Source organism: Alternaria burnsii (assembly GCF_013036055.1).
Source record: "Alternaria burnsii strain CBS107.38 chromosome Unknown 705, whole genome shotgun sequence".
Taxonomy (NCBI): domain Eukaryota; kingdom Fungi; phylum Ascomycota; class Dothideomycetes; order Pleosporales; family Pleosporaceae; genus Alternaria; species Alternaria burnsii.
Window position 1 is genome coordinate 3,368,097 of NW_024066107.1, and position 17,409 is coordinate 3,385,505.

Consider the following 17,409-nt stretch of genomic DNA (forward strand, 5'->3'; position numbering starts at 1 on the left):
AGTGCGGGGAACGAGGAGGCGATAAGAGACTTGGTTGTCTGGTCGGGTCAGCACGGCGCTGAGTAATTATGCAGCATGCGAGGGTAGTGTGCTGTCGGATGTGGGAAGGGCAGCCAGCAGAGAAGATGGACATGATACCCCAGGAATGGAACTAAAGGTTTACTTCACATACTAGTATGCGTTACCAAGTGAGACAAGGCTATGCCGTTGGCCAGGCACATGTATGTCGCGCTCTAACATCGGGCGCATTCGTCACCGTTCGTAGTCAACACCACAGATGCCTTTGTGACAGACTGGAATTCAACTATTGGATGATGGCTGATCTGCGGAACCCTTCCGGGAATTCCACCGCCCCAAAAGCATCAACTGGAAATCCACAACTTTAACCAGCCAGCTCAACCCTCCTTCTCAGCAATGCCCGCGCCTCCGTCTCACTCAGAAACTCCAATCCCAAGTCCTCGAGCACATCCCTCGCAGATTGGTTATCCGCAAAAAGACGCCTCTCCACCTCCCACAGCCCCAGTTCCCCTACATCAACCCCAGACGCGGTGCCGCGGGCGGTATTTGCTTTTTGCGGAGCATCATGGACCTCGTCACCGTCTTCTGCGTCCCAAGCCTCAGTATCCCAGTCCTCGTCTTCGTCGCCACCATCGTCATCCCGACCTTTTGCAGTATCAACCTGCGAGGCTGAACTACCTTTTACAGGTAACCCAACGATTTTGATGCCTTCAAGGCATTTTGCTAGACCCGCTTCTGCAACTCCTGTACCTACGTGCTTGTCTACGACGCGGCACACAGCGGCCAGATCAGCATGGAGCTGGGCAGCACCTTGCGTGGAGAATCGATATCGACTAAGCACATTCTCCCAGAGCGTGGTCGAAATGGTAGTCAATACGGCCCGAGTAATGCGACGCAGCGGCGCGGATGCTAGGGCGCGCGAGAGGAACGCTAGCGTGCTACGTAGGTAACTAAGTAATGGGTCGATTTCTGCAGTCGGGGAGAGTTCCGTGGCGTTCGAGGCTGAAGCGGAAGCGCCGCTAAGAGTTGCCCATGGGTTACTGTTTAAGAGGAAAAAGCAAAGTCAGTACGTAGGTTTAGGCATGTGGAGTTCTGGACCAACGGTGCAAGGGTCCAAAAAGGGAAACGTACATGTGCCGATACGGACGCAGCGCCTCACGGACGTTACTGTTTAGTGTATCGATGATAATCTTCTCACTACGTTCACGGAGGCGCGCGTACCACGATGCCGTTTCGTCAAAGAGTGAGCCACCATCGACGTCGTCGCTTTCAACGTTTTTAGACGTGCGTTCTGCCACATCGGCAACGCTCATGGTACCAATATTGCTAGTCTGGCCACGAGCACGATCTTGTAGGCCTTCCCAGATATCGAGGAAGAACTGCGGAACAAGGAGTTAGCTAGTGTTGGTGTCGTACGAGGATCATGCGAGTGAGAGCCTACCACATCGTCACTCCAGTCACGCATTGCCCGTTCAAGGTAGTCAGCACTACCATACGTCTTGCAGAGGCGCTCCAGTCCGTCGACGCCAAGCAGCTTCTCCTGCTCCTCCTTGGTCACACCGCCCATAGCGCGACCCAGTGACGTGGTCATGGATAGGTAGGCTTCCAGATTGCTCTGCAGCCTTTCATGGAGTTTGTCGAAAATGGCAATCTGAATGTCTATCAGGAAAGTGAGCTTCTGGCTGAAGGATGTCAAGGGTCTGTATCGATCTGCAATGCATTTTGGATTAGCGATAGATCTGGAAAGGAGGGGTAGGCGAGGACATGCCCGTTATGGTTTCGAGCAGGTCGTTGACGCGGATCGCTCCCTTGGTGGGCTTGGTGGCTTTGGGATCGACGCTCTCGTAGTCGAGATCACCAAAGTCTGGAGCCTCGACAATGTTCTGATAGCGAGACAGTGCGACTGCCGGATGTTAGCGATCCGAGATATGTAGCTGGGGCGGCAGGTCAACGTACAGTCCTTTTCCACCTGCAGCCACCGGCCAAACCAGTCGCCCTGAACAAGGAATTCCCATGACAGGCCCTTCCACCCGTCAACGCCATAGCCGCCGTCATATCCCCAAGTGTCTCTGATAGTCGTGTCAAAGCTCATCATCTCGTGCATGAGGTGGCTCAGCAGCTGGGGCTGGCCTGCGACCTTGGGCAGTAGCGAGCCAATCTTGGAGCGCAACATGGGCAGTAGAGCGGTTATGAAGGCGGACATGGCGTCGATGTAGACGGGGTTAAGCGCGAGATTTGTGCCCCGGAAGTGACGAAGTAGGACAGGTTGCACATGGTCACTAACGAATGCGCTGTAGTCGTTCAAAAGCGTGGTAATGTGAGTGAGAAAGTACTCGGGCCTATCGATGCGATTGGTGGGCTTGTCGCCGTCGAAGTGATAGCGGAAGCGCATCTCGAGCGGTTGCACGAGCACCTCGATGGGGAAGAGGACGGGCGGGAGTTTGATCTTGTCGCCCGCTCCGCTGGCATAAGTCATGCCTTGCAGCTCGGGAAGCTGCAGGTCGAGCAGCTTCACGATGGCGGTCTCCCATTCCTCGTGCAGCTGGCTGGGGACAGTGGCCTTGGGCGTGGGCCAGTGTATCTTCTTGAGCGTGCGGTCGAGGTCGGCGGAGAAGGCGTCGAGGATCTTGGTGCGCAGGGCGTGGGTGATGGTGTTGACGTGGTGCAGCAGCTGGGGAGCAGCGCCCTCTGCGTCGTCTTGCAGGTTGACGAGGCGGGTGTGCAGTGCGCGCAGCTGCTTGTAGGGCGCGAGGGCGGCTTCGTTGGACGTCTGGAGCTGGGCGTGGGCTTGTTTGCTGAGGCTGTCGACCTGGGTCAGCAGTTGGACGTAGCCATGGGCCACGTCGAGGCGGTGCAGCGTGTCGAGGACGTGTTGGAAGCGGGGCACGGCATCGTCACTCGTCTCCGAGGCGGTCATGACCATCAGGCGGCGGTCAATGTCGGCCTGCTCCTGGCTGAAGTGGTCGGCGCGCCGGGTGAGGTCGCCATGGTGCGAGTGCGACGCCTCCTTGGCCGTGTGTAGGTCGCGCTGAGCGTCGTCGAGCTGCTGGCGGAGCAGGCCATGCTGGGTGGTGATGTTGGCCAATAGGGCGTCGAGCTCGCCAAGATCCCCTGCGTTCTGGAGCTTGTCGTCGAGGAAGTCGGCGACGCGAGTGTGCTGGTTGTCGTCCATCTCGTACGATGGGTGAAATGCGTGGGCGCTGGCCTGCGCCTAGGCACGTCGCTACGCAGCTGTGGCGACGTCGGCAGGAGGGTTTGGGTGGTTCGTGCGGCCGCTCCCACGATTTTGTGGCGTCCCCGATCGATCATCCCAGCGATTCCCAGATCCCAAGAGATCCAACCGTGCGTCAGGCCACTATTGGAGAACATCCTTAATGCCAGTACTGCCGTGTCCTACGCCCCCCTACACCTCTGTACCGCTGTCTCAAAACCCCTCCGGCGGTCCTGTTCCGCGCAAGTCTATTTACTGCCCGTCCTGTCCTGCCCTGCACCGCAGCGAGAGCACCGCAGACCCTGCTCCCCGCCGAATAGCCGACCGCTGCGAACTTTTTTTGTGTTGCGCCGCTGCCGTCATCGCCAGCCGCCATGCCCAAGGAACACAAGAAACGCGGCCGCCGCGAGGAGCACAAGAAGCGCAAGAGGGACGTCGACGACGAAGCGAGCGCAAAGCGGGTCAAGAAAGAAGACATCGACCAGCTCGAAGCTGAAAACCCTGCGCAGCATGTCGCCGAACAAGACGTCGTCCGCCCGGATGCGACGCCCTTCTATGGAATGCTCGACGAGCACGAGCAGGAATACTTCAAGAAGGCTGACGAGATGCTCGAGCTGAACCAATTCGAGACCTCGGAAGACCGCGACATTTTCCTCGCCAGCGTCTGGAAGGAGGCCGACGGAAAGGAGCTGAAGATGGCCAACAGCCAGACGTCGCGCCTGCTCGAGCGCCTCATTCTTCTCTCCTCGCCAGACCAGCTCAAGGGCCTGTTCCAGAAGTTCAGTGGCCAGTATGTGCGCCCTCGCTCTTTCCGCATTCAACATGCTAACACATCGCAGCTTCCTCAACCTCGTCCAGAACCGATTTGCCTCTCACTGCTGCGAAGCCCTCTTCATACAAGCTGCGCCTGTCGTCACCCACGAGACTTCTATCAAACCCGAAAAACCTCAAACGCCGCCGTCTTCTGACCCCGATCAAGTCCTCGTTTCCATGGAGAATCTGTTCTTATACACGCTGGGCGAGCTGGAAGGTTACATGGGCTTCTTGATGACGGACAAATATGCGTCGCATGTACTGCGCGTGCTGTTAGTCATCTTGTCGGGCGCTCCGCTAGAAAAACAGAACAAATCCGCCATGCAGAGCAAGAAGAAGGAGAAAGTCACCGTTTCAGGCGCGGAGAAAGAGCAGGAACGCTTGTTGGAAGAGAGAGCTGTCCCTGAAAGCTTTTCGGAAGCTCTGGAGAAGGTCATTACCGAGAGTGTCTCCGGTATCGAGTCGCACTACCTCCGCACTCTTACCACACACCCACTCGGTAGTCCCACCCTACAACTATTGCTCAAGCTGGAACTTTCCCACTTTGGCAAGTCGCGGGCCAAGGATGAAAAGTCCATCATCCACCGACTCCTGCCCGACAATCCTATCGCCGAGGGAACGGAAAGTGCCATCTTGATCAACGGGCTGGTGTACGACACTATCGGTTCCCGACTACTGGAAGTCATCATCGAGAATGCGCCCGGAAAGGTCTTCAAGGCCATCTACGGAGAATTCTTCAAGGAGCGAATGGGTACGCTAGCACGCAATGAGATTGCGGCCTATGTGGTTGGAAAGATCCTGGAACGACTTGGAAAGGACGACCTAGAAGAGGCTATGCGCCAGATCGTGGACCAAATCCCCAGTCTGGTGGAACGCGGTCGGACAGGAGTTATCAAGACCCTCATCGAGCGATGCGTGGCTCGAGAGATTGACTGCTCGCCTATCAAAGCTCAGCTCGAGACTGCATATGCTGGCTCCAACGGCTTCGAAGTCACACGTATCCTCAAGCTCAGTGAGGAGGATGGAAAGCCCCGTGCTAAACACGAGCATTCGCCAGAAAAGGTACACGGTTCACTGTTGGCACAAACCATGATGACGGTGGATGGACCTCTTGGTCAGCTTGTTTTTGATTCCCTCGCCAATCTTTCTCCTGAACTCGCCGTTCAGCTTGCCCGGGACTCTACAGCATCGCGGACGCTGCAAGCAGCCTTGATGTCTAAGAATGCGTCCGTCATCTTCCGACGAAAGATGATACAACAGTTCTATGGAAAGATTGGTGAGCTTGCACTCGATCCTGCCGCGTCTCACGTCATCGACGCCATATGGCACGGTACAGCTGGCCTTGCCTTTATCCGCGAGCGCATTGCTGAAGAGCTAGCCGAGAATGAGAACTCGCTACGCGAATCCTTCGTAGGCCGCGCAGTCTGGCGAAACTGGCGCATGGATCTATACAAACGCAAACGCGGGGATTGGGTCACACAATCGCGTTACACAGCCGGTAACGATGGTTTCCAAAGCTTCCCAGAATCAAATGGCGATGCGACACCACCACAAAACCATCGACAGGGAAGACACTTGACCGCCATCGAATTGGCACGGCAAAAGCACGCAGCTGCCAAGGCCGCACAAGCGAAGGATGGCAAGAAGCCGAAGAAGGGGAGCCAAACAACAAGCAGCAGTGGAAGTAGCAAGGCAAAGAGTCTTGCGGCGCAATAACAGTCTCACCAAGATTCCGTACAAGGATTTTCTATGTTTAGCACGGTTCCTGAACATATGGGCATGTAAAAACGGCGTTTTTCAAGCAGGGTGGGTCCTGAGTACGCATTTTTCTGATTCGACGACTCTAGATACCTTTTAGTGGCTTATTTGCATGAGAACCTTTTCGCGTTAGGAATGTGGGCTTATACCCCGAGTAGACACAATCGATGACTCCATGTTCGTCATTATTCCAAGTCGGCGATAACGCCGATCTCTTAGCAATCCTACTCGTAGACTGTGACTTCTTTTACAGTCATCTTACATCTAAATACCGACACAACTCAATACTTTGACACAACCCACGTCCTTGACAAAACGCGTGCACCTTCCCGTAACCTGTGCAAACTTACCTCGACATGTCTCACACACAGCAAGAAAAACCACTCAATCGCGCTGACGAGGTCAAAGACGTACGTACTTCGGAAGTGCATTCCGACAATATTCCGAAATCGCCTGAAGTCACATGGCTCATGATCACATCATCACATACCAATCAAAGTTCAAGGTCAGCTATAGAGATACCTGCTAATGACATGAACAGCTTCTCGACGCCGTGCAAGAGCTGATAATACCCTTTATTCGCTCTGCAGACGAAGACGCAGCGACAAAACACACAGGCCATGGACTGAAGATCGAAGGTGGCGGGCCTAGAACCGCATTAGTGGAGCATCACCCACCTAAGAAGCTCGAATCCATCCTCAAAGAAGAGCTGGAAATCAAGGACGAAAGAGCCGGTAAAGATGGGCTGGTGAAGCTCGTGGGAAGTGTTTTGAAGTACTCCGTAAACACATGGGACCAAGGGTTCCTGGATAAGCTGTACGCAAGTACAAATGCTGTGGGAGTAGTCAGCGAACTGTTATTGGCGGTATTGAATACCAACGTATGTTTTGTCCTTTGGATTTCATAAAGGCGGCACGACTAACAACCATCAGTCACACGTATACCAAGTCTCGCCTGTGCTAACACTTGTTGAAAAACGCACTACAAAGTATCTAGCCTCACTGTTTGGCCTTCCTTCCTCGACTTCAGGAGGCATCTCCCAACCAGGCGGCAGTGCATCAAACAGCGCTGCCATAGTAATTGCCCGCAACAACCTTTACCCCGAGACCAAAACTGATGGCAATGGATCCCGCAAATTCACCATCTTCACGTCAGCCCACGGTCACTACTCGGTTGAGAAAGCAGCCAACCTCTTCGGTCTCGGTTCCAAGAACGTGATTTCCGTCCCTGTCGACGATCGAGGCTGCATCATTCCCTCTGAATTCGAGCGCTGTGTAAGAGAAAGCAAAGACCGAGGCGAAACACCCTTCTTCCTAAACGCAACAGCCGGAACCACCGTCCTCGGCTCCTTTGACCCCTTCACCGCTCTCAGCAAGATCTGCAAAGAACAAAACCTCTGGTTCCATATCGATGGCAGCTGGGGAGGAAGCGTAGTTTTCAACGCCCAATACCGCGAATCACGCCTCAAGGGCGCTGAACTCGCCGACAGCATAACCATCAACCCGCACAAAATGCTCGGCGTGCCCATGACGTGTTCATTCCTTCTCGGCCGCGACATGAACACCTTCTACCGCGCACTTACGCTACCCGCTGGCTATCTTTTCCACAACGCACCTGGTACTGACGCAGCGGACATCTACGATCTTGCTGATCTGACACCTCAATGCGGTCGTCGCGCTGACTCGCTCAAGATGTTCCTGGCCCTTCAATACTACGGTGCGCAGCACTTCAGCGACTTGGTAGCCCGTGGGTACGAGAACGGAGAATATCTTCTGAGCAAACTGAAGGAGAGCGGCAACTTCAAGACGATCAGTCCGGAGCCGCTCCCGTGTCAGCAGGTGTGCTTTTACTATGCCAAAGGAGGAAACCTGGGGGATGAGGTGGACGCCAATAGTAAGGCGACGACTGAGATTGCCAATAGACTTATCAGTAGAGGGTTCATGATTGACTTTGCCCCTGGGGAGAAGGGCAAGTTCTTCAGAGTCGTGGTTAATGGGGGGTTGATCAAGGGGACGCTAGATGGGCTTGTCAAGGCACTTGAAGAGACGGCCACAGATTTGGGGTATTAGACAGGTTGATATGACAATGGAAATTGTGGAGGTCAGCAGAAGGCAGAAGAACAAAGATACCACATCTGGAGTCTTTATGCTCCACGCGTGAAGCATTATGTATTACATCATCGAAAGCCATAAATGGCAGGATCGTACAGTTAGGACACACACAAGTCTGGTAGAAAACTTGATCCGGAAGCATTCATTCATTTGATATCATGTTATCTATGTTACATGACGCATGTTTTTCGTGTCCATACCCGTAGGATGTTAACGTCAGAAATGATCTTCCACGCACACTTGTGTAGCACTAGGCTGCAGGTACATCGGCAAGAAAAATGGCAAAAGTGATGAGCGCGCAAACTTGCTTGTTGGAAGATGCATGTCGCAAGATGCAAGTCGCAAGATGCAATCCGCAATATCCTTCCAACAATGTGTGCTAGCTCCATTCAGCACGGCTAATCGATCACACCCCAATAACGCTCAGAGTTGAAAGTTGACGCAGAGTCTGCCTTCCAGCCCGAGTCAAAGGCGCTGAAAAGGAACATGTCGCTGTTGAAGTTGGAGCGGATCGATTCAAGAGCGATACGCTGGTTGTCGGGTGAGGGGATGGCCGCGCCATTGGCATTACCTTCGCGAGGCCAACCAGACTCAGTAACGACAACACGCTTGTCATCGCAGGCAGATTTCACACGCTCAACTTGGCTCTTGACAAACGTACCGGCATCCTGAGCCTTTGTATTCCTGTCGAAGAAGGCGTGAATGTTGACCATGACCACATCTGCAGCACCACAGATAGCAGGATTATCCATCATAGCAGGTGCAGTCTCGACTGCGCCCACAAGTCCGTTGTAACCGAAGCTTTGTAGCTGAGTGCGAGCACGACCAATGGCGTCAACGACTTGCGAGGATGTCATTCTGTGCTCGTTGACGCGCTCGTTCTCGACTGCGAAGAGTTGGAGAACATCCCAATTTCCGCCAGCATACTGATCGATAGCGCTCTTGTAGGTCTGAATGACCTGGTCGAGGTCTTCGCCGCCACCGCTAGTATCCAGAAATGCGCCGCCCATGAGCTTTTGACCGTTTTTGATGGCGTTCTGAATTGCAAGCGGAATCTGGTTGCAGTCCATCCCATATATTCGGATCACTTTGTAGTCCTTCATCTTACTGAATTCACTGGCGAGTTGATCCGCACTCTTGCAATTGGCGGACCCAGTGTAGGCATCCCAAGTTATGCCCAGAGGCAGGGTACCGGCAGCGGCCTTGTCGACAGGAACATCACCAGCTGGAGCTGATGGCTGAGGTACGGGCTCAGGCTCTTGTGTGGAAGCAGGCACTGCAGATGGTACTTCGGAAGTGGTAGAAGGGGGCGCCTGTGTCGTAGTCGCATCCTGGGCACCGACAGCAGTAGGTTCCACTGAAGGTAAAACGAGTGTAGACGATGGCCATTCGAATGAGGTAAGTGAGGGAGCTGGACCTGAACTCGAAAGCACTGCCTCGGCTGTAGATGTGGCTACAGTTACAGAGGGAGAACTGGTGAGTACCGTCGAAGTTGTGGTCCAATAAGGCGCGCCCGCCTCGTCGACGTAGACAATAGCTTCGGCGATCGTCTCGGTGACGTATACCACCTCGGTGACGAGCTTACGTTTGTGGTCTATAGCTTGTTACGAAAAGGATGCGCTGCTAATCGCTCTCGCAACTTACAGAGAGGACGTCCGCTCGCAGAGCTCACAAGAAGACTTGCAGCTGCCAGAGCGCTCGCTAAAACGATGGACTTCATGGCGATGATGAAGCGAGTGTTATAGAATGTCTGAGCTGTATATACAACGTAAAGGTGTTGTTTGTGGAAATGTTGTGGAGTGTTTGGGTGAGATTTGGTGAGTGAAGCGCAGCGCAGGTATAGGTATGAGAAATGAGCGACTGACTGCCTGCAGTTGAAGGAATGGAAGAGGGTCGATTGTGAGAAGCCACGAGCCAAAGGCAACGGTAGAGACTGTATCCGGCGTGAAAGAGGAAGCGCAGCAGGTGATGTTGACGACTATGCGCTGTATCGGTACTCGTACCTGCCTACGCTAGCGTCTTTCGGGCTGCACCAGCGCCATTGGGGCAATGACGACAAACAGCGAAGAAGATCTTTCTGCAGGGACCAGATATCATGGTCGCGACTGCCTTTAATGAGGAGATGCGGGGTGAAACGCGGACTGGACTTAGAGTAAGGAACATGGGATGAAACATCAAACTGCCTCAGGCGCAGAACTACAAACATCTCAACGAGTAGGACCAAGTGGAGAAGGAAACAATTTAGGTCAGAACAGGCAGCATAATTCAGAGCTTGTCTGGCGAGCACGTAGCTTCTCAGGACTAGGATGCTGAAAAATGTAGTTGCGTATCGAATCAAGTCATGAAGAAGCGCAGCCAACACGCCAATACATGAATATTTACAGACATGTGTATGGATTAAAAATAAAGAACAGCGACATGAAGACAGAAATCGAGATTCGCCAAGCCAGGCCACTTGGTTGTACGTTTGCATATCCGTTTGTACACAGATACAGCTTCGGGAGCATGCGATCGTGCTGTGGCGGACGTAAAATGTCTGCTATAAGCAAGGGTCTTTGGTATTGCCATTTGCGGTGAATGCTCCAATCAATCTTTGGTGAAGTGAGACGTTGGCGTGTGGTACTAGTCTCTCGTCCGTGAAGAACAAGAAGACAGTAAGTCCATCGATTGTGTGGGCTGTTGCTGAAAAGTGAAAACAGAATGAAATCGGTCCGAAGAGATAATAGGGGATACAGTACGGAGGAAGTGATGTGTTGTGGAATGCATCGCGACTTGAATGAAGACTACTGCAGGCGAGAATCTAAGAGTGATGCTGTCACATACTCACACTGAATCGAGATGTCTGTCGTTTGTACGCGCGCTCACAATTCGTGACTGGATAATAGCATTCTGAAGATTTTTGAGCTTGCAGATGGAAGATGCAGTCCCAAGGAAAAAGAACAAAGGATCAAAGAGCTAGACCAGACGATGTTACGCACTTGAAACCAGTTGGAGACGACGCCTGGCATGACTGCATCATTCACAGGTAAAGTGAGGGTTTCTAGATGCGCATCGATGAACCACGCATACGTTGCGATCAAATGACTGTGTCGTCTCTTGTTAGATGATCTATAAACGTCGTCGGCGGGCACTGAAATGTGGACAAGTAGGCCTGCAGCCTAGAACGACCCTGATAACGGGGCACGTGTGCCGCCACAAAGCTGTCAACCCTCCTAGAAATCAAGCGCGGGGCATACACCATCTCCCCTCCTCCACCCCTTTCCGTGCCTCAATGCGCGTTGACTACCTGCCAACTCGAGACGCGACAAGACCACAAGTTGGACCACGAGAGTTGCGCGAATGGAACAAGTCGCACGACTCGAGCGACGACCGCACAGGCAACACCGCAGGCCCAGCTCTTCAGTGTTCATTGCAGACCGTGGGTTTCGCCGCCTGCACTGGCCCTCGCTTCCATTAGCGTTGACGTCTGGCGCCGACCTCGCACGCGTCAACGACGGCTTTTACTCAGTATATATATCCAATATTCGAGAAGTGCTAATGTGCAGTGCGAGGATTTGTACGAACTCATTTCTTGCCTTTTACCAGAAGTGACCGCGAGTCCCGCACAACACTGCACTTACTCAATCTTTGGAAAACATTCACCCGTCGTGGGTTCGAAACTCTGTTTTTGCCATTTTTTTGCCCGGTCTTTCTTGTTCGCACATGCAAGAGTCACGACCGCTCTAGTTCAATAAGGCTAGACTGGCTACTCTCTAATTCACTTACAGTATTTGAGTGTTTTTTTTTGAGTATCGAAGAATACAATCCAGCTAAATGATCTGAGGCTGTCTTTATGCTTGCAGTGTCACTGGAGTTACTTATTCATTTTGTACTCGTGACTACCTCGACCTGTTCATGTGTGTCTTTCGCACAGCTAGTGAGAAGGTATAAGCGTCCGGTCGCTGACCAACTGTATGTGACCTTGAGATCGATGATATCTCCGTGACCGACCATAAACTTTGAGCAGCAGTGCTTGTCAAACACCGAGGCGGGACCAAGCGACAGAAAAGTTATAACAGGGCTCACAACGAAGGTGCTTCCTGCATTTCCGTCCTACGTGAGCAAGCGGGAGCCAGGCTACTTGCCTTGTGAGACGTACTGAGTGCTGTGACGGGAAGCAAACATATGCCAAGAGTCAGGAAAGGGAGACGACGCGAAGTACTGTATCACTATGTAAGCTGGGAAGACGTCGAGAAGAACATGAGCCTTATGCATATCTCTAGATGTCACTAAAGATGTGAACCATCAGCTGCGGTGATCACAAGCCGAGAGTAGTACTAGAAGGGTAACCCGAATAACACTATCTGTACAACCAATCGAATAGACCGCCGAAGTCTAACACTTCATCTTGATTCCCCTCCTCTTCTCTTTCTCCCTCCATTCGAACATAAACTGCACACCGGTGAACAACGCGCCACAAGCCGTAGCAAGGAACATCCAGCCAGACCATGTCCCCACAATGCCACGAACCAAGTCCTTCAGGCCGTCAACTCCTAGCGCAAAGCCAACGAGGTTGGCTGTCATGAGCATCAAGATCTCAAATACAGCACCAACACCGCATAGCCATCGATACGCATCCGGGCTACTTTTCCACTTCCTCGCGGGGAAAATGTACGAAGCGACAATCTCTGGGAGGACGAAGAGCGTGACAAGCCAACCCCACATGAGTAGTCGAAGCTGAATGTCGTGCCAAATTGCTATAAAGGTAAACACGGCGAGATAGTTTCCAATTGACCTTGCCTTGCCCCACATGCCTTCGCCCCTGTTACCACCCAGCGGGATATAGAGATATCTCAAACTCCACTTATTGAAGCTGCGGTGCCACCCACGCCAGAAATACATGACGGAGTAGTTGTCAGACATGCATCTGACCATGTTCTCGGGAGGGTCAATGCCATCCATCAGCGACCAGAGACGGAAAAAGCGCCATGGGATGAGAAGCTTGAGCCAAATGTGCTTCAGGTTGAAGAAACCCAGCATACTAAGCTGGGCTGGTGTGTACTGGGACCAATCGGGTCTGGCATGGAAGATGGCGACCATGTACATGTAATGAATCATGATTTCCATGGTGAGCAAGACAACAATGAAACGAACAAGGTAGAGGGTGGTTCGCTTGGTAGTGATGCTGTGAGGTTTGTATCGGCATTGAGCGATGTAGTCGTTGAAAGTAATGATGGGCCCAGCGAGGTAGAGGGGCGAGTACATGGCATAGGCGAAGTAGTTGCGGAACGTATAATCAGTAGGTTTAGCGGGTATAGTGACTCGGTCCCGCTCGGAGAGATTGGAAGGGTCGAGTTGTTTCTTCTTGATGTTATTAGCCATATCGAACTAAGGAAGGGTGGGTAAAGTACTTCAAGGGGACTACTAGTGCGGGTGTTCAGACTCCAGTAATAGTCAAGATTGAAGCTTATCAAGCGAAGAATGGTGAAGTTGAAAAGGACTTCCCAACGGGGTATCAGACCGCCGTAGCTGTCCAGAGTGTGACCAAAGTTGGATGTTGGCTCGCCTTTCTCGGACACAGTTGATGGGAGGAAAACCCCGAGGATATTGGCGTATGAGTATCCGTCCGAGAACTCGTTCGCAAACAAAGTGCCTACATTGAAGATCCATGTGGCAGCTGGTACATACTGCCGCGGAAGCTTGGTTCCGATACAGTAGTTAGCATATAGAATGGCAAGGATCTTGAACGCAGAAAAACCATGCAGAGCAGCAAGGAAAACGGCGGCAAAGAGAAGGTCGAAGGAAACGCGTTGGTTCATGCGGGCATCTGCTGCAGCACTGGGAGTCAAGCCCATGGTAAGACCTCCAATGGCTGATGAAGAGCGGACTTGAGTATATGTGTCGGCCCTCCAGAACGAATCATAGGCCTTGCGCAAGATAGGATGAAGCACAACAACGATGAAAAGATAGGGAATGTTCTGACGGAAACCGCCATATTGAGCGTCAGTGTTGTCCTGGAAAGTCAGCCTATGGCATGTGATAGCTAGTGATGTGACATACCACTCTGCGTCCAGGAATCCAACCATCAGACAATAGATGGTCGAACTTTGGATAGTTTGGGTGAGATTCTACAAACAGTCAGAATGATCTACCCTCTTTCTGCTATGCTGTACGAACCTTGAGACACATCTAGCACCAACTTGAACATAAAGAAGACGCTAGTCAGAATGACCACGTAGTAGAAGTAGAATTCCGGCGTGTTCCATAGTGGGGGATGGCTTCTGTTTTCTGGGTCCTTGCTCCCGTTTCGACCATCTTTGACTGGTACGGGCCCCGCGGGATCAAGTTTGGCCTCCTCGAGCGCCTCTTTCGGGGGTGAGGTGGCTGGAACAACGAAGCGTGTATCAAGGGTGTCCAGCGAGTAGAGCTGGCGAATGAAATTGAGCACCATTGTATTACCTAGACTATCTTTTCATCTTCTGATGTTTGAATGGCTCTGCATGTGCGTCGCTGACTTATGCGAAGTGGAGGCGCGGGGGACAGGTGCGGTGACAGAGGCCAGGCAGGTCCGCAACCTCGACTTGAACTTTTGGAGTTCGCGTCTGGCGACAGCTACGCTCCAACACCAGCACCCGGCCCCCCAACCACAACGCCCAAACAGTCCCAGAGACAGACAATCACGCGTCAATTAATCTCTGACTATACCATCAAACTTTTACCACGATTTGCGCACTCCGATAATCGCGCGCGATGAACATCCCCAACGCATCGACCGCACCAGCTGCGGGAGAATATGCTGGAGGTACGTGAAGCTCTGCGAAGCTTCATGGACAGCGCATACTGATTGATGTGTGTAGATGAGGTCTCCGCGATCGTTCTGGACCCCGGATACTCGACCGTACGCGCTGGATTCGCCGGCGAGGATGTGCCCAAATCCGTCTGCCCTTCCTTCTACGGCCAGACTTCCTCAGGCGAACACCTCTTTGGCGAGAATGCGATACATGCACCGGTCGGCGGCCTAGATATCAAGAATTACTGGGGCTCGGATGGCATAGTAGAGGACTGGGATACTGCGACCAAGCTGTGGGAGTATGCGATTACGAGTCGACTCACCGGCGCAAAAGCGACCGACCCTACGAAAAACGGCCTGAACGATGGAAACGGCGAAAACGAAAACGAGGAGGGTATGGACGTGGACATGGACGCGTTAGAGAACAACGAGAAGCCTCTGGAAGACAGCCCGCTACTCGTCACAGAACCAGGCTGGAACAGCGCAAAAGCACGGGAGAAGTACATTGAGATTGCCATGGAGGACTGGGGCACGCCAGCTTTCTTCCTACAAAAGACAGGTGTATTGGCTGCTTTTGCATCGGGAAAAGCGTCAGGTATCATCATTGACGTTGGCGCGTCGCATACATCGGTCACTCCTGTACTCGATGGCATGGTGCTGCGAAAGGGCGTACAGAAATCGCCTTTGGCAGGAAACTTTGTTTCGGACCAGATACGAACGTCATTCAAGCAAGCCCAACCCGAAGTACCACTGACACCACACTACATGGTCAAGAGCAAAACGCCCGTCGACGCCGGCCAACCCGCCCAAGCAACTTACAAGACCTTCGAGACGCCACCCACCGACTCGTTCCGCCTGAACGAAGAAGAGCGCATTCTCACGTCCTTCAAGGAGTCGGTTGTAGAAGTCTGGCCCGGCCCCGGTCGCTTCAGCACGAATGAAGAACTCGCAAAGAGCATGCCTGGTCGACCCTTTGAGATGCCCGACGGCTGGAACCAAGTCTTTGGAATCGAGAGGTTCCGTGCCGCTGAAGGCCTCTTTGACCACAGCGCCGCGCTCGCTAGCGAAACCATGCCCGCGCCGAAGCCCGAGCAGACGATTCCAAGACTTGTCCAAGCCGCAGTCCAACAAGTGGACGCAGACCAGCGCCCTCTTCTCCTCTCCAACATTGTCGTGACGGGTGGCTCAACACTCCTTTACAAATTCAACGAACGCCTCAACTACGAAATCAATGCCATCTACCCTAGCACCAGGAACAAGCTCATTGCACCGGGTAGTGTGGTTGAGAGGAAGTACGCAGCTTGGATTGGCGGCAGTATACTGGCTAGTCTGGGAAGCTTCCACCAGCTGTGGATTTCAAGGAAGGAGTACGAGGAGCATGGTGCTGGTATTGTCGAGAAGAGGTGTCGTTAGACAATATAAAATATAGACGACGAGTACACGATGGGAAAGGACGTAGATGCTCGACATGTTGCCTGCAATGAAGGCCTTGGATCCATTCTGTTTTGTTAGGTAGCGTAATACTTCAAAGATGCCATGACTGAACATTGTCTTCATTTGATACTCGCTCTGCATGTCTGAAATGTTCATTGATCGTCATCATATTGCCTTGTAGCTATTCGGCTGAGGTGGTCCGTCTTGAACCCCGTTTCGGTGTAATAGTACACATTCATGTTCGTAACGCCATGTCACCTACGCACCTCCTACGAATCTATGTCCATGGTCTCGGCCGTTGCAGCTACATCGCCATCCTTGAGCTCATGTACGGTAACGTATTTGCTGATCTCCTCCTTTGTGATGATCTTCTCGTTCAGCACCGCCGTAGTTCCCCGCTGGAACTTGTAGTTCCTCTGCTTGGGCTGTCTGGTGTTTGGTGTCTTGTAGTTCCTCATCAATGTGGTCTTCTCCTCTGTGATGACCGCCACGTCCACGTTGCTACCTGAACCCAGATCGTTCCAGATACCTGCCTCGATGGCGTTTGCGCAGAGTGTGACGGCCTCCTCCCTTGTCAGGTTTTGCTTCCACTGTGTCTCGAAGACGGACATGGCGGCCAATGAACCCGAACCCATGGTGACGTACGGCAGCTTGTCGGTGGAGCCGTGGGCGTGGACGGTGAAGAGATGTGCGCCGGTGGGGTCGACGCCTGCAATGACGAGGTAGGCGCCAATGTGACCTTGGTGACGGAACAGGTGCTGCTTCAACATGGTCATGCAGGTAACGACGCGGGGCTTGCGGCCGGTGGAGAGGGCGTGGAGTTCGAGGTTGGAGGAGATGATGGCGGTGGTGAACTCGGTGTCTGCGGCGGTACCGGCACCGGCACACCAAATGTGAGGGGAGATGTAGTGGAGTTTCTCGCAGTTCTGCAGCACATGTCAGACCTATGTCCACGGTGATTGCTGCGTCTCTGGCAGGGACGAGCCTACCTTGTCTGCTACGATGGGGCCGCTGGTGGCTCGTGTGTCTGCTGCGATGACCACGCCGCCGTCAAAGAGACATCCGACAATGGTCGTTCCTGTGCTCGTCGCCTTGGGCAGCGGGATGCCCTGGGCGTGTAGGGCCGCATTGCGGTTGTGGTTGGAGAAGTCGAAGCCGCCCATGGTGTTGTTGCGAAGCTGCCGGTGGAGTCGTGGGGGTGTTTGGTGCAGAGACGCCGTGCAGCTTGGTGTGTGTGTTGATGGCGCGAGTCTGGTCCGGGAGGTTGTGCAGGCGGCGGCGGCGACGGTGAGGTT

At 53.1% G+C, this 17,409-nt stretch overlaps 7 protein-coding genes across 7 annotated transcripts; 3 read left to right on the forward strand and 4 right to left on the reverse strand.

The window, feature by feature from the left end:
- Positions 1–382: 382 nt before the first annotated feature.
- On the reverse strand, positions 383–3,190 carry GT037_001188 (rint-1 family protein; the record flags this gene model as incomplete). Its single annotated transcript, XM_038926235.1, has 5 exons — positions 383–1,058; positions 1,150–1,397; positions 1,460–1,718; positions 1,783–1,921; positions 1,975–3,190. 5 exons carry the CDS (start codon positions 3,188–3,190, stop codon positions 383–385), a joined length of 2,538 nt encoding a protein of 845 aa, XP_038792091.1.
- Positions 3,191–3,603: 413 nt separating this feature from the next.
- Positions 3,604–5,758, forward strand: GT037_001189 (arm repeat-containing protein; the record flags this gene model as incomplete). The annotated part of the gene is made up of 2 exons (XM_038926236.1): positions 3,604–4,019; positions 4,069–5,758. 2 exons carry the CDS (start codon positions 3,604–3,606, stop codon positions 5,756–5,758), a joined length of 2,106 nt encoding a protein of 701 aa, XP_038792092.1.
- A 398-nt stretch (positions 5,759–6,156) lies between these two features.
- On the forward strand, positions 6,157–7,869 carry GT037_001190 (plp-dependent transferase; the record flags this gene model as incomplete). The annotated part of the gene is made up of 3 exons (XM_038926237.1): positions 6,157–6,210; positions 6,342–6,680; positions 6,733–7,869. The coding sequence occupies 3 exons, from the start codon at positions 6,157–6,159 to the stop codon at positions 7,867–7,869; spliced, it is 1,530 nt and encodes a 509-aa protein (XP_038792093.1).
- A 440-nt stretch (positions 7,870–8,309) lies between these two features.
- Positions 8,310–9,631, reverse strand: GT037_001191 (uncharacterized protein; the record flags this gene model as incomplete). The annotated part of the gene is made up of 2 exons (XM_038926238.1): positions 8,310–9,505; positions 9,556–9,631. 2 exons carry the CDS (start codon positions 9,629–9,631, stop codon positions 8,310–8,312), a joined length of 1,272 nt encoding a protein of 423 aa, XP_038792094.1.
- A 2,654-nt stretch (positions 9,632–12,285) lies between these two features.
- On the reverse strand, positions 12,286–14,341 carry GT037_001192 (mboat-domain-containing protein; the record flags this gene model as incomplete). Its single annotated transcript, XM_038926239.1, has 4 exons — positions 12,286–13,254; positions 13,302–13,904; positions 13,951–14,018; positions 14,068–14,341. 4 exons carry the CDS (start codon positions 14,339–14,341, stop codon positions 12,286–12,288), a joined length of 1,914 nt encoding a protein of 637 aa, XP_038792095.1.
- Positions 14,342–14,640: 299 nt separating this feature from the next.
- On the forward strand, positions 14,641–16,093 carry GT037_001193 (actin actin-like protein; the record flags this gene model as incomplete). The annotated part of the gene is made up of 2 exons (XM_038926240.1): positions 14,641–14,692; positions 14,748–16,093. 2 exons carry the CDS (start codon positions 14,641–14,643, stop codon positions 16,091–16,093), a joined length of 1,398 nt encoding a protein of 465 aa, XP_038792096.1.
- Positions 16,094–16,383: 290 nt separating this feature from the next.
- Positions 16,384–17,277, reverse strand: GT037_001194 (n-terminal nucleophile aminohydrolase; the record flags this gene model as incomplete). Its single annotated transcript, XM_038926241.1, has 2 exons — positions 16,384–17,040; positions 17,104–17,277. 2 exons carry the CDS (start codon positions 17,275–17,277, stop codon positions 16,384–16,386), a joined length of 831 nt encoding a protein of 276 aa, XP_038792097.1.
- Between the last annotated feature and the right edge of the window lie 132 nt (positions 17,278–17,409).